Source organism: Microcaecilia unicolor, unplaced genomic scaffold, assembly GCF_901765095.1.
Source record: "Microcaecilia unicolor unplaced genomic scaffold, aMicUni1.1, whole genome shotgun sequence".
Lineage (NCBI taxonomy): Eukaryota > Metazoa > Chordata > Amphibia > Gymnophiona > Siphonopidae > Microcaecilia > Microcaecilia unicolor.
In genome coordinates this window covers 759,686-772,748 of record NW_021963582.1, presented here as the reverse complement: position 1 = coordinate 772,748, position 13,063 = coordinate 759,686, and the positions used below count along the sequence as shown (strand labels likewise).

At 43.0% G+C, this 13,063-nt stretch overlaps 1 protein-coding gene across 1 annotated transcript in view; it reads right to left on the bottom strand.

The window, feature by feature from the left end:
- Window positions 1–13,063, bottom strand: part of LOC115459460 (PR domain zinc finger protein 5-like) — a 241,324-nt gene that overhangs the window by 78,431 nt on the left and 149,830 nt on the right. The window contains exon 12 of the mRNA XM_030189282.1: window positions 6,339–6,432. Coding sequence (XP_030045142.1) covers window positions 6,339–6,432 — 94 coding nt within the window. The remainder of the gene's footprint in view (window positions 1–6,338; window positions 6,433–13,063) is intronic.

Genomic DNA, 13,063 nt, shown 5'->3' with positions numbered 1-13,063 from the left:
CGCTAAGCTAACCGCCTTTACCACATTCTCTGGCAATGAATTCCAGAGTTTAACTACATGTTGAGTGAAGAAAACGTTTCTCCAATTCGTTTTAAATTTACTACATTGTAGCTTCATCGCATGCCCCCTAGTCCTAGTACTTTTGGAAAGCGTGAACAGACACTTCACATCTACCCATTCAACTCCACTCATTGTTTTACAGACCTCTATCATATCTCCCCTCAGCCGCCTTTTCTCCAAGCTGAAGAGCCCTAGACGCTTCAGCCTTTCCTCATAGGGAAGTCGTCCCATCCCCTTTATCATTTTCGTCGCCCTTCTCTGTACAATAGCAGAGAACAATAAAGCATTCAGTGTACATTGAAAGATACTCAGAAACAAAATACAGGTTCTAATAGCAGGGTAAGCATGAAATAAATCTTACAATTTTGTTAACAGCATAACAATTGTGGAAGATTATTTATTTATTAACATTTATACCCCACTTTTTTCCACATTAAGCAGACTCACAGTGGCTTCCAATGTACAGGAATCAAATACAATTACATGAGGTAAGGTAAAAGGATCAGGGAAGGAAGTAAAAGGGAAAGGGGAAAGGTTAGAGAGTCTAAAATGGACTGTGGAAGACCAGATGATGAGACGGATCAGAGTGGCTTGAGCAGCTGTCGGCAAGATAATCCATAATTGGGAACTGTAGTAATACCCAGGAAGGAACAAACGGTAGGAATCTTGCTATGATGAAATGCTGCATTTATATTTCCCGCAAATGCCTGAGGTAGACTCCTGAAGCTGAGATGGAGTGGAATGGTGAGAGCAGCTTTCAGCGGGGTTGAAATAATTCCCATCCTGGCCATCCAACCTCAGTTTCCACAGGAAAAAAATAACCCAGACTAACACAGTGATTCCCAAACTGTGCGCCATAAGAGGGTATGCATGGACGCAGGACGCCGGGAGGATGCCGTCGCACAGGTTGCCCCAGTAAATCCGTCGGGGCTGGAGCCACAGCGGAGTCGTCACACACTCTAAAAGGGCTCTAAGCTCAGATTTTCAATAGCAGGTGGCAATGATTCGGAATTCCTTGCCTTTTAATATTAGATCATTTACTATTTGTCATTCCATAAAATGTTGAATGAATTGTTTTTGTTTAGGAAGTACTAGGAGCTATAATGATTCCGTTATCGATGTTTTCATCCCAAGGTGTCTGATCATCTTGATTATGTAATCTGCATAGAACGTTTTTGGTATTTGTGGACTACTGCAACTTACTCCTCACCGGCCTCCCACTTAGCCATCTATCCCCCCTTCAATCTGTTCAGAACTCTGCTGCACGTCTCATATTCCGCCAGAACCGATATACTCATATCACCCCTCTCCTCAGGTCACTTCACTGGCTTCCGATCAGATACCGCATTCAATTCAAGCTTCTCCTTCTTACCTACAAATGCACTCAGTCTGCTGCCCCTCACTATCTTTCTACCCTCATCTCCCCTTATGTTCCCGCCCGTAACCTCCGTTCACAGGATAAATCCCTCCTCTCAGTACCCTTCTCCACCACCACCAACTCCAGGCTCCGCTCATTCTGCCTCGCCTCACCCTATGCTTGGAACAACCTTCCTGAGCCCTAACGCCAAGCCCCCTCCCTGCCCGTCTTCAAGTCTTTGCTTAAAGCCCACCTCTTCAATGCTGCGTTCGGCACCTAACCCTTACCGTTCAGTAAATCTAGACTGCCCCAATTTGACTGCCCCTATCGGGGCCTGATGGTATTCATCCAAGAGTATTAATAGAACTAAAAAATGAACTTGCGGAGCTACTGTTAGAAATATGCAATCTGTCCCTAAAATCGAGTGTAGTACCGGAAGACTGGAGGGTAGCCAATGTTACTCCGATTTTTAAGAAGGGTTCCAGAGGAGATCCGGGAAATTATAGACCGGTGAGTCTGACGTCGGTGCCGGGCAAGATGGTGGAGGCTATTATTAAGAATAAAATTGCAGAGCATATACAAAAACATGGACTGATGAGACAAAGTCAGCACGGATTTAGTGAAGGGAAGTCTTGCCTCACCAATCTAATGCATTTTTTGAGGGGGTAAGCAAACATGTGGACAATGGGGAGCCGGTTGATATTGTATATCTGGATTTTCAGAAGGCGTTTGACAAAGTGCCGCACGAAAGACTCCTGAAGAAATTGCAGAGTCATGGAATCGGAGGTAGGGTATTATTATGGATTAAGAACTGGTTGAAAGATAGGAAGCAGAGAGTAGGATTGCGTGGCCAGTATTCTCAGTGGAGGAGGGTAGTTAGTGGGGTCCCGCAGGGGTCTGTGCTGGGTCCGTTGCTTTTTAATGTATTTATAAATGACCTAGAGATGGGAATAACTAGTGAGGTAATTAAATTCGCCGATGACACAAAATTATTCAGGGTCGTCAAGTCGCAGGAGGAATGTGAACGATTACAGGAGGACCTTGCGAGACTGGGAGATTGGGCGTGCAAGTGGCAGATGAAGTTCAATGTTGACAAGTGCAAAGTGATGCATGTGGGTAAGAGGAACCCGAATTATAGCTACGTCTTGCAAGGTTCCACGTTAGGAGTTACGGATCAAGAAAGGGATCTGGGTGTCGTCGTCGATGATACGCTGAAACCTTCTGCTCAGTGTGCTGCTGCGGCTAGGAAAGCGAATAGAATGTTGGGTGTTATTAGGAAGGGTATGGAGTCCAGGTGTGCGGATGTTATAATGCCGTTGTATCGCTCCATGGTGCGACCGCACCTGGAGTATTGTGTTCAGTACTGGTCTCCGTATCTCACAAAAGATATAGTAGAATTGGAAAAGGTACAGCGAAGGGCGACGAAAATGATAGTGGGGATGGGACGACTTTCCTATGAAGAGAGGCTGAGAAGGCTAGGGCTGTTCAGCTTGGAGAAGAGACGGCTGAGGGGAGATATGATAGAAGTGTATAAAATAATGAGTGGAATGGATCGGGTGGATGTGAAGCGACTGTTCACGCTATCCAAAAATACTAGGACTAGAGGGCATGAGTTGAAGCTACAGTGTGGTAAATTTAAAACGAATCGGAGAAAATTTTTCTTCACCCAACGTGTAATTAGACTCTGGAATTCGTTGCCGGAGAACGTGGTACGGGCGGTTAGCTTGACGGAGTTTAAAAAGGGGTTAGATAGATTCCTAAAGGACAAGTCCATAGACCGCTATTAAATGGACTTGGAAAAATTCCGCATTTTTAGGTATAACTTGTCTGGAATGTTTTTACGTTTGGGGAGCGTGCCAGGTGCCCTTGACCTGGATTGGCCACTGTCGGTGACAGGATGCTGGGCTAGATGGACCTTTGGTCTTTCCCAGTATGGCACTACTTATGTACTTATGTACTTATGACCGTTCACTTGTCTGTTAGATTGTAAGCTCTTTGAGCAGGGACTGTCTCTCTTTGTTAAATTGTACAGCGCTGCGTAACCCTAGTAGCGCTCTAGAAATGTTAAGTAGTAGTAGTAGTAGTACTAGTAATATAAAGAATATTATCCAGACAGGGCTTTAGTGTGAGACTGAAGTCTCTACTTACCAACAGTTGTCCCTCCACATGTGCTAATAAGACCACACTGAGACCATCCACAAAACCACCCTGATCTTTGTTAGGTGCATAGATATTTAGGGTGTACAGCTTGTGGCCTAGTAGCATTTTAATCAAGAGATAGTTACCTCCTGGGTCTCTTATCACCATTTTAAACTTCTAGTCCAAAAATATTTTATAAAAGTCCTATCAATAGAGGTAATTAGAATTCTACACTGATGGCAGTAATAAACAGATTTCTAAAGAATTCAGTTCTATGGCCTTTCAGGATCCAATCCAAAGAAACCTTTCAGAGGAAGAGCCGTGTTAGTCTAGTAACAAAACTGATAAGAGTGGCCAGAGGCACCTTATACACTAACTGTATATTGTGGAAGACCTTTCAACTCCAGACACCACTCCTTTTATCTTGTTGCACCACATGCCTGGAATAGATTTCCTGAGCCAGCACGTCAAGCTCCATCTCTGGCCGTCTTTATACATAAGTATTGACATATTGGGACACAACAAAGGTCCATCAAGCCCAGCATCCTGTTTCCAACAGTGGCCAATCTAGGTCACAAATATCTGGCACAAACTCAAAGAGTAGCAACATTCCATGTAGAACCCCAAAGAGTAGCAAGATTCTAGAATTCTAAAGAATAACAAGATTCCATGCAGAATTTCAAAGTGTAGCAACATTCCATTTAGAACCCCAAAGAGTAGCAACATTCCATTCAGAATCCCAAGTACATAAGTGTTGCCATACTGGGACAGACCAAAGGTCCTTCAAGCCCAGCATCCTGTTTCCAACAGTGGCCAATCCAGGTCACAAGTACCTGGCAAGATCCCACAACAGTACAACACATTTAATGTTGCTTTTCCTAGAAATAAGCAGTGGATTTTCCCCAAGTCCATTTTAATAATGGTCTCTGGACTTTTCCTTCAGGAAGCCATCCAAACCTTTTTTAAACCCCGCTAAGCTAACTGCTTTTACTACATTCTCTGGTAACAAATTCCAGAGTTTAATTACACGTTGAGTGAAGAAATAAGTAGTGGATTTTCCCCATCTTAATAATGGCTTATTGACGTTTCTTTTAGGAAGTTATCCAAACCCTTTTTAAACCCTGCTAACTGCTTTTACCACATTCTCTGGCAATGAATTCCAGAATTTAATTACATGTTAAAGAAATATTTTCTCCAATTCATTTTAAATTTACTACGTTGTAGCTTCATTGCGTGCCCCCCAGTCCTAGTATTTTTGGAAAGAGTAAACAAGCGATTCACATCTACCCGTTCCACTCCACCCATTATTCTACAGCCCACCTTTTTGATGCTGCTTTTAAATCCTAACCCCTATTCACATGTACAGTACCCTTGCATGTTTCCACCTTATTAATTCCCTTATCCCTTATTTGTCTTGTTTGTCTGTCCTAATTAGATTGTAAGCTCTGTCGAGCAGGGACTGGTCTCTTCATATTCAAGTGTACAGCGCTGCGTACATCTAGTAGCACTATAGAAATGATAAGTAGTAGTAGATAGCCATGTTAGTCCACTTTTAAAGGTAATAAAAAGAAGATAGTCCAATAAAAAGATAACAATATATTTTTTAAATTAGCTTTAGAAGGCAGAGCAAAAACAAAAAAGCATTCCAATGATTGTCTTATGGGGAAAGGTGGGGGTGAGAAACAGGAAGAGACCGATGGGTGATCAGAGGGTGACAAAGCAGCATAATTTTAAGGTTTATAATGTGATAGGAAACCCTATCCTATATATCACATTATAAACCATAAAATTATACTGCTTTGTAACTCTCTGATCACCCACATGTCTCTTCTTGGTTCTCAACCCCCCCCCCCCCCCCCCCCCCCACCTTTCCCCATGAGACAGTCATTGGAATGCTTTTATGTTTTGTCATCATTTGCTCAATTCTGATCTGAAAGTGGTATTGCCTTTGAAAGATAATAAAAAAATGTTTTAAGTAATTTCAATAAAAGGTATCGTCTTATTTTGTTTTGTTTTATTTCTATTTATTACCAAAGGAAAGTAAAATTTACTAAATTCACATCCTTATTCATCTTGAGAACTTCCTATGCAAAGTCTATTTATCACGCTTTCGAATACTGGAAGATGCTATTGAAGAAAGCAGCTCAGCAGGACATAGTAACATAGTAACATAGTAGATGATGGCAGAAAAAGACCTGCATGGTCCATCCAGTCTGCCCAACAAGATAAACTCATGTGTATACCTTACCTTGATTTGCACCAGTCTTTTTCAGGGCACAGACCGTACAAGTCTGCCTAGCAGTATTTCCCGCCTTCCAACCACCAGTCCCGCCTCCCATCACCGGCTCTGGCACAGACCCCGTATAAGTCTGCCCTCCCCTATCCTAGCCTCTCAACCACCAACCCCTCTTCCCCCGCCACCCAATTTCAGCTAAGCTTCTGTGGATCCATTCCTTCTGCACAGGACTGTACCCAGAACGGCTGCACATGTGTTTACACATCTGCTGAAGATTCGTATGACATCCCTGAAAAGTCATGGCTCTGTTTTCCTTCCCTGTGTTACCTATTGCAGACTATGCGTTATGCCAGATCGTCCACATAAGCAGGGATTAAACTAACCTACTGACAGTCACCTTCTGAAGTACTGGCATTTAAATGAGGTACAGCTTTTCACGCTCTCCTTCTCTAGTTACCAAATTTCCTGCTAAATGTCATCATATCTTGCTGCGGTGTAGGAAAGCTGCCAATAACATGCTCTCTGGAAGGAGAGCTGCACCCCTACCTGTGTGACTTCTGATGTGAACACGCAACGTTCCATTGCTTGCAAATTTCTGGCCACAATATGGACAAATTTTCTCTTTCTCCCCTGTGTGCGTCTGCATAAAGAAGAGAGAGGGGAACAAAGCCGTACAAAGATTAGACAAAGCTGTAACAGATTAAGAAAACGTAATGATGATTAAATAGCCATACATGGATCATTTTCCTCTTGTCTGCTTTCTCCCAGGTGAACACTTTTTATATGGTATAAATTAAGTTTTGCAAGCAATTGTTTCCTTAATTATAGAATACATCCATCTCTGGCCGTCTTCACATCTAAGCTAAAAGCCCACCTTTTTGATGCTGCTTTTAACTCCTAACCCTTATTCACTTGTTCAGAACCCTTATTTTATCATCCTCACTTTAATATTCCCTTAAAGTTTGTCCTGTTTGTCTGTCCTAATTAGATTGTAAGCTCTGTCGAGCAGGGACTGTCTCTTCATATTCAAGTGTACAGCGCTGCGTATGTCTAGTAGCGCTTTAGAAATGATAAGTAGTAGTAGTAAACCTATCTCATGAATAGTTATTGTGGACATCTTAAAGTCCTCTTCTCCGGCACGGCCGCGTTGCTGATCTGCAAGGGCAGGTTTCTGTTTCTGTGAGTCTGACATCCTGCACATACGTGCAGGACGTCAGACTCACAGAAACAGAAGCCTGCCCTTGCAAGTCCACCTTTTTGATTTTGCTTTTAACTCCTAACCCTTAATCACTTGTTCAGAACCCTTGTTTTATCATCCTCACTTTAATATTCCCTTATCTCTTGTTTGTCCTAATTAGATTGTAAGCTCTGTCGAACAGGGACTGCCTCTTCTTTTTCAAGTGTACAGCGCTGCGTACGTCTAGTGGCACTATAGAAATGATAAGTAGTAGGAGTGACAAAAAGAGTATCATATACAGATTTTAAAATAATCCATCATAGATGTCCCCAATTCTGAAAGCGGTCCTTAAGTGCAGTGCTGTTCAACAGATTCTTTACAAGCTGGAAAGGGGATTTTAGACCTGAGCATGCGCAGGAAGTGCTGGCATCGGCAGCTGGAGGCACCCCACTAACTTCCTTGCTCCTGAGGTAGCACAAGCAGGAAGGGGGCCACTTAGGCAGCGAATTTCTTCAAATGGCAGGGCCTTGGCATCCCCATCAGCAAAGGTATGATAGCTAATATATATACTGCCTATAACCTAGCACTTTACAAAAATAACATACATAATAAAAACCAGCACATTCCACTCATCACAGACAAATTACTTATACTGCTTTTCGTCAATAAAATAAGCACAGACTGCTCCTACATAAAAGCTTTTTAAGGTATATTAAAAGCAAGAAGCCGGCAAAAGAATTGGTTGGACTGCTAGATGACCGAGGGATAAAAAAAAGGCACTCAGGGAAGACAAGACCATAGCAGAAGGATTAAATGAATTCTTTGCTTTGGTCTTCACCGAGGAAGATGTGAAAAAGATACCAGTGCCAGAAATGGCATTCAATGCTGACGAGCTAAAAAAACTGAATCATACTGGGTCAGACCAATGGTCCATCTAGCCCAGTATCCTGTTTTCCAAACAGTGGCCAAGCCAGGTCACAAGTACCAAGCAGAAACCCAAGTCGTGGCAACACTCCATACTACAAATCTCAATGCAAATCTCTGTAAACCTGGGGCAATTTGACAAACTGAAGAGTAGCAAATCGCCTGGACCAGATGGTACACATTTGTTAGTAATAAGTAATTCATCTTTAAAATCAAGCAAGGTACCGGAAGATTGGAGGTTGGCCAATGTAATGCCAATTTTAAAAGGGTCCGGGAAGTTACAGTCTAACGTCGGTGCCAGGCAAAATGGTAGAGACTATTATAAAGAACAATATAGAGAACATACACATAAGCCTGGAATAATGAGATAAAGCCAACATGTATTTAGTGAAAGGAAATCTTGCCTCACCAATATATTACATTTCTTTGAAGGGATGAACAAACAGGTGGATAAAGGTAAGCCCTGTCGATACTGTGTGTCCGGATGTTCAAAAGGCATATGACAAAGTACCTCATGAAAGACTCCAGAGGAAATTGGAAAGTCAAGAGATAGGAGGTAGTGTTCTACAGTGGATTAAAAACAGGTTAAAAGATAGAAAACAGAGAGTAGGGTTAAATGGTCAGTATTGGAGAAGGGTAGATAGTGGGGATCGCCAGGGGTCTGTACTGGGACCACTACTTTTTAAAAATGATCTAGAGATAGGAATAACTAGTGAAGTAATTAAATTTGCTGATGACACAAACTTATTCAAAGATGTTAAATCACAAGAGGATTGTGAAAAATTGCAAGAAGACCTTACGAGACTGGGAGACTGGGCATCTAAACGGCAGATGACGTTTAATGTGAGCAAGTGCAAAGTGATGCATGTGGGGGAAAAGTAACTCGAACTACAGCTACGTGATGCAAGGTTCCGCATTAGGAGTCACCGACCAGGAAAAGGATTTAGGTGTCATTGTTGATGACATGTTGAAACCCTCTGCGCAGTGTGCTGCAGTGGCAAAGAAAGCAAACAGAATGTTAGATTTTATTAGGAAAGGAATGGAAAACAAAAATGAGGATGTTATAATGTCCTTGCATCGCTCTATGGTGCAACCACACCTCAAATACTGTGTGCAATTCTGGTTACCGCATCTCAAAAAAGATATGGTGGAATTAGAAAAGGTACAGAGAAGGGCGACGAAAAGGGGATGGGATGACTTCCCTATTAGAAACATAGAAACATGATGGCAGATAAAGGCCATCCAGTCTGCCCATCCTCTGTAACCCCTAATTCTTCCTGTTCCTAAGTGATCCCACATAGTTATCCCATGCCTTTTTAAATTCTGGAACAGTCCTTGACTCCACCACCTGCAACGAGAGGTAATTCCACGCCTCCACCACCCTTTCTGTGAAATAATACTTCCTTTAGGTTACTCCTAAGCCTATTCCCTCTTAACTTTGTCCTATGCCCCCTCATTCCAGAGCTCTCCTTCATTTGAAAAAGGCTCTCTTCCTGTACATAAATGCCCTTGAGATATTTAAACGTTTCTATCATGTCTCCTCTCTTCCAGCGTATACATGTTGAGGTTCATAAGCCTGTCCCTATAATTTTTGCATTCAAGACCGCTTACTAATTTCATAGCCACCCTCTGGACAGACTCCATCCTGTTTATATCTTTCCATAGGTGCACTCTCCAGAACTGCACGCAGTACTCCAAATGAGGCCTCACCAGAGACTTATACAACGGCACTATCACCTCCTTTTTCCTGCTGGTCATGCCTCTCTTTATGCACCCAAACATCCTTCTGGCTTTGGCCGTCGCTTTTTCTACCTGTTTGAAAGCTTTAAGGTCGTCAGACACAATCACCCCTAAGATCCGCTATTCCTTCACACACTGAAGCACTACACCCCCTATATGTAGTGGAGGAGTGGCCTAGTGGCTAGGGTGGTGGATTTTGGTCCTGAGGAACTGAGTTCGATTCCCGGCACAGGTAGCTCCTTGTGACTCTGGGCAAGTCACTTAACCCTCCATTGCCTACTGCATTGAGCCTGCCATGAGTGGGAAAGTGCGGGGTACAAAAATAAATAAATACTGTACCATTCCCTCGGATTTTTGCGACCCAAGTGCATGACCCTGCATTTTTTATTATTAGCATTTGTATCCCACATTTTCCCACCAAATTCGCAGGCTCAATGTGGCTTACATTTGCCGTAATGGCGATTGCCATTTCCGGGTCACAGAATACAACAGTCGCTGCATTAAGGTGCATGCATACGTGGTAGAGAGGAATGCATTGTGGTAGTAAATATTAATTTCTATGTGATAAATAGGAATGTAACATACATTAGGTCATTGACTGTACTACTACTACTACTTAACATTTCTAGAGCGCTACTAGGGTTACGCAGCGCTGTACAATTTAACAAAGAGAGACAGTCCCTGCTCAAAGAGCTTACAATCTAATAGACAAGTGAACGGTCGGTCCGATAGGGGCAGTCAAATTGGGGGCAGTCTGGATTCACTGAACGGTAAGGGTTAGGTGCCGAACGCAGCATTGAAGAGGTGGGCTTTAAGCAAAGACTTGAAGACGGGCAGGGAGGGGGCTTGGCGTAAGGGTTCAGGAAGGTTGTTCCAAGCATAGGGTGAGGTGAGGCAGAATGAGCGGAGCCTGGAGTTGGCGGTGGTGGAGAAGGGTACTGAGAGGAGGGATTTATCCTGTGAACGGAGGTTACGGGCGGGAACGTAAGGGGAGATGAGGGTAGAGAGGTAGTGAGGGGCAGCAGACTGAGTGCATTTGTAGGTAAGAAGGAGAAGCTTGAATTGAATGCGGTATCTGATCGGAAGCCAGTGAAGTGACCTGAGGAGAGGGGTGATATGAGTATATCGGTTCTGGCGGAATATGAGACGTGCAGCAGAGTTCTGAACAGACTGAAGGGGGGATAGATGGCTAAGTGGGAGGCCGGTGAGGAGTAAGTTGCAGTAGTCCAGGCGAGAGGTAATGAGAGCGTGGACGAGAGTTTGGGTGGTGTGTTCAGAGAGGAAAGGGCGAATTTTGCTGATGTTAAAGAGGAAGAAGCGACAGGTCTTGGCTATCTGCTGGATATGCGCAGAGAAGGAGAGAGGAGTCACATAAGGGTTAATGTGACACTATATTCAGCATAAGGGTTAAAGTGAAAGAGGTCAGTCAGTCAAGTGTTAAGAGTTTGGTTTTCTAGTTCATGTGTAGTCTTTATTATTATGTATTGAGGATGAATATTATTGGTATGCCTTTTTGGGATTAAACCTTAGTTGCCAAATATCGGTCCATTCCTCTAGCTTCGCTAGGTCCTTCCTCATGTCATTCACACCCTCCAGGGTGTCCACCCTGTTGCAGAGTTTAGTATCAATCGCAAAGAGACAATCCTTACCAGACAGCCCTTTCGCAATATCGCTCACAAAGACGTTAAAAAGAGCCGGCCCTAGGACCGATCCCTGAGGTACTCCACTGACGACCTCCTTTTCTTCAGAGCAAGCTCCATTTACCACCACCCTCTTTCTCCTACCATTCAACCAATTTTTTTTTACCCAATCAGTTACTCTAGGTCCCGCACCGAGGGCACTCAATTTATTTATCAGTCGCCTGTGCGGATCCGTGTCAAAGACTTTGCTGAAATCCAAATATAGCACATCAAGCGCCCCTCCCACATCCAACTGTTTGGTCACCCAGTCGAAGAAGACAGTCAGATTCGTCTGACACGACCTGCCACTAGGAAAGGCTAAAGTGGCTAAGGCTCCTTAGCTGGGAGAAAAAACGGCTGAGGGGAGATATGATAGAGGTCTCTAAAATAATGAGTGGAGTGGAACGTGTAGACGTGAATCACTTGTTTACTCTTTCCAAAAATACTAGGACTAGGGGGCATGCAATCAAGCTACAAAGTAATAAATTAAAACAAATTGGAGAAAATATTTCTTCACTCAACACGTAATTAAACTGTGGAATTTGTTGCCAGAGAATGTGGTAAAAGTGGTTAGCTTAGCTGGGTTTAAAAAAGGTTTGGATATCTTCCTAAAAGAAATGTCCATAAGCCATTATTAAGATGTACTTGGGAAAATCCACTGTTTATTTCTAGGATAAGCAGTATAAAATGTATTGTACCGTTTTAGAATCTTGCCAGGTACTTGTGACCTGGATTGGCCACTGTCTGAAACAGGATACTGGGCTTGATGGACCTTCGATCTGTCCCAGTATGGCACTGCTTATGTTCTTATGCTTAACAATTTCTTGAACTGAGCCATGTTGCTGCACAAACGAAGCTGTCCAGGGAGGGCGTTCCATAGCCGAACCCCCACAATGGAAAAAGCGGACAAACTCATGTTAGCTTACCGAACTCTTGGCACTGTGTCCAAAGACAGATGCATCGCAATGCAAGTCCCCCCCAGTCCATCCCTGTGCCTCCCCTCCTGTGTCCCCCCCCCAATGGACTAATGGTTACGTCTTACCTTTAATCACATGATCAATCACGAGATTAAAATTTTTAATCGGACGGCAGCCCTACTATGTTTCTATGTAAAATGTTTAAAATCGGATTTAGGTGTCATGTTCAAAATGCCCCTTCAAGTTCCATTTACCACTTGTTAATTGGTACTATTGCCCAATATGAAGGTAATTTCATACAACGTCGCTTGTGTGAAGGGGAAATAAAAGCACCTATTTGCAGCCTCTTTTACAAGGATATATGGAGCTCCATTTTAGGTAAAATACATTTGCAAGGAAAGACGTCTAGGTGTGGTACAATATTTTACAAAAGCAGTGATGAATGTGGAGACCAATCTAAAACATGGCTATCTCCACCCCCTGATGAGGTTATTAAAATAGTTGGCCTGTGTGTACAGTACCCATGTTCAATGGGTAGGCAACACGTGTGGAGTATTGGAGGACATGGAATCCACATGGAAAATAGCCAGAGTGCAGCAATTTCTGCTAGTTCCTCATGCTAGTTACATGTGTAAGTAGCTCTATTTCCCGACACTTGTATACAATTGAACTGAGTCTGGATCTCATCCTCCTGGTTGGATAAGTATTGATGCTCGATACATCATTGTTTTGTCATTCTAGAATGTATGTTTAGACAAACATCTGTTGAATTTGGGGGGTTTTCACACTGACAACATTATCACTTATATTTATATCTTTTTAAAGCACCGCCAA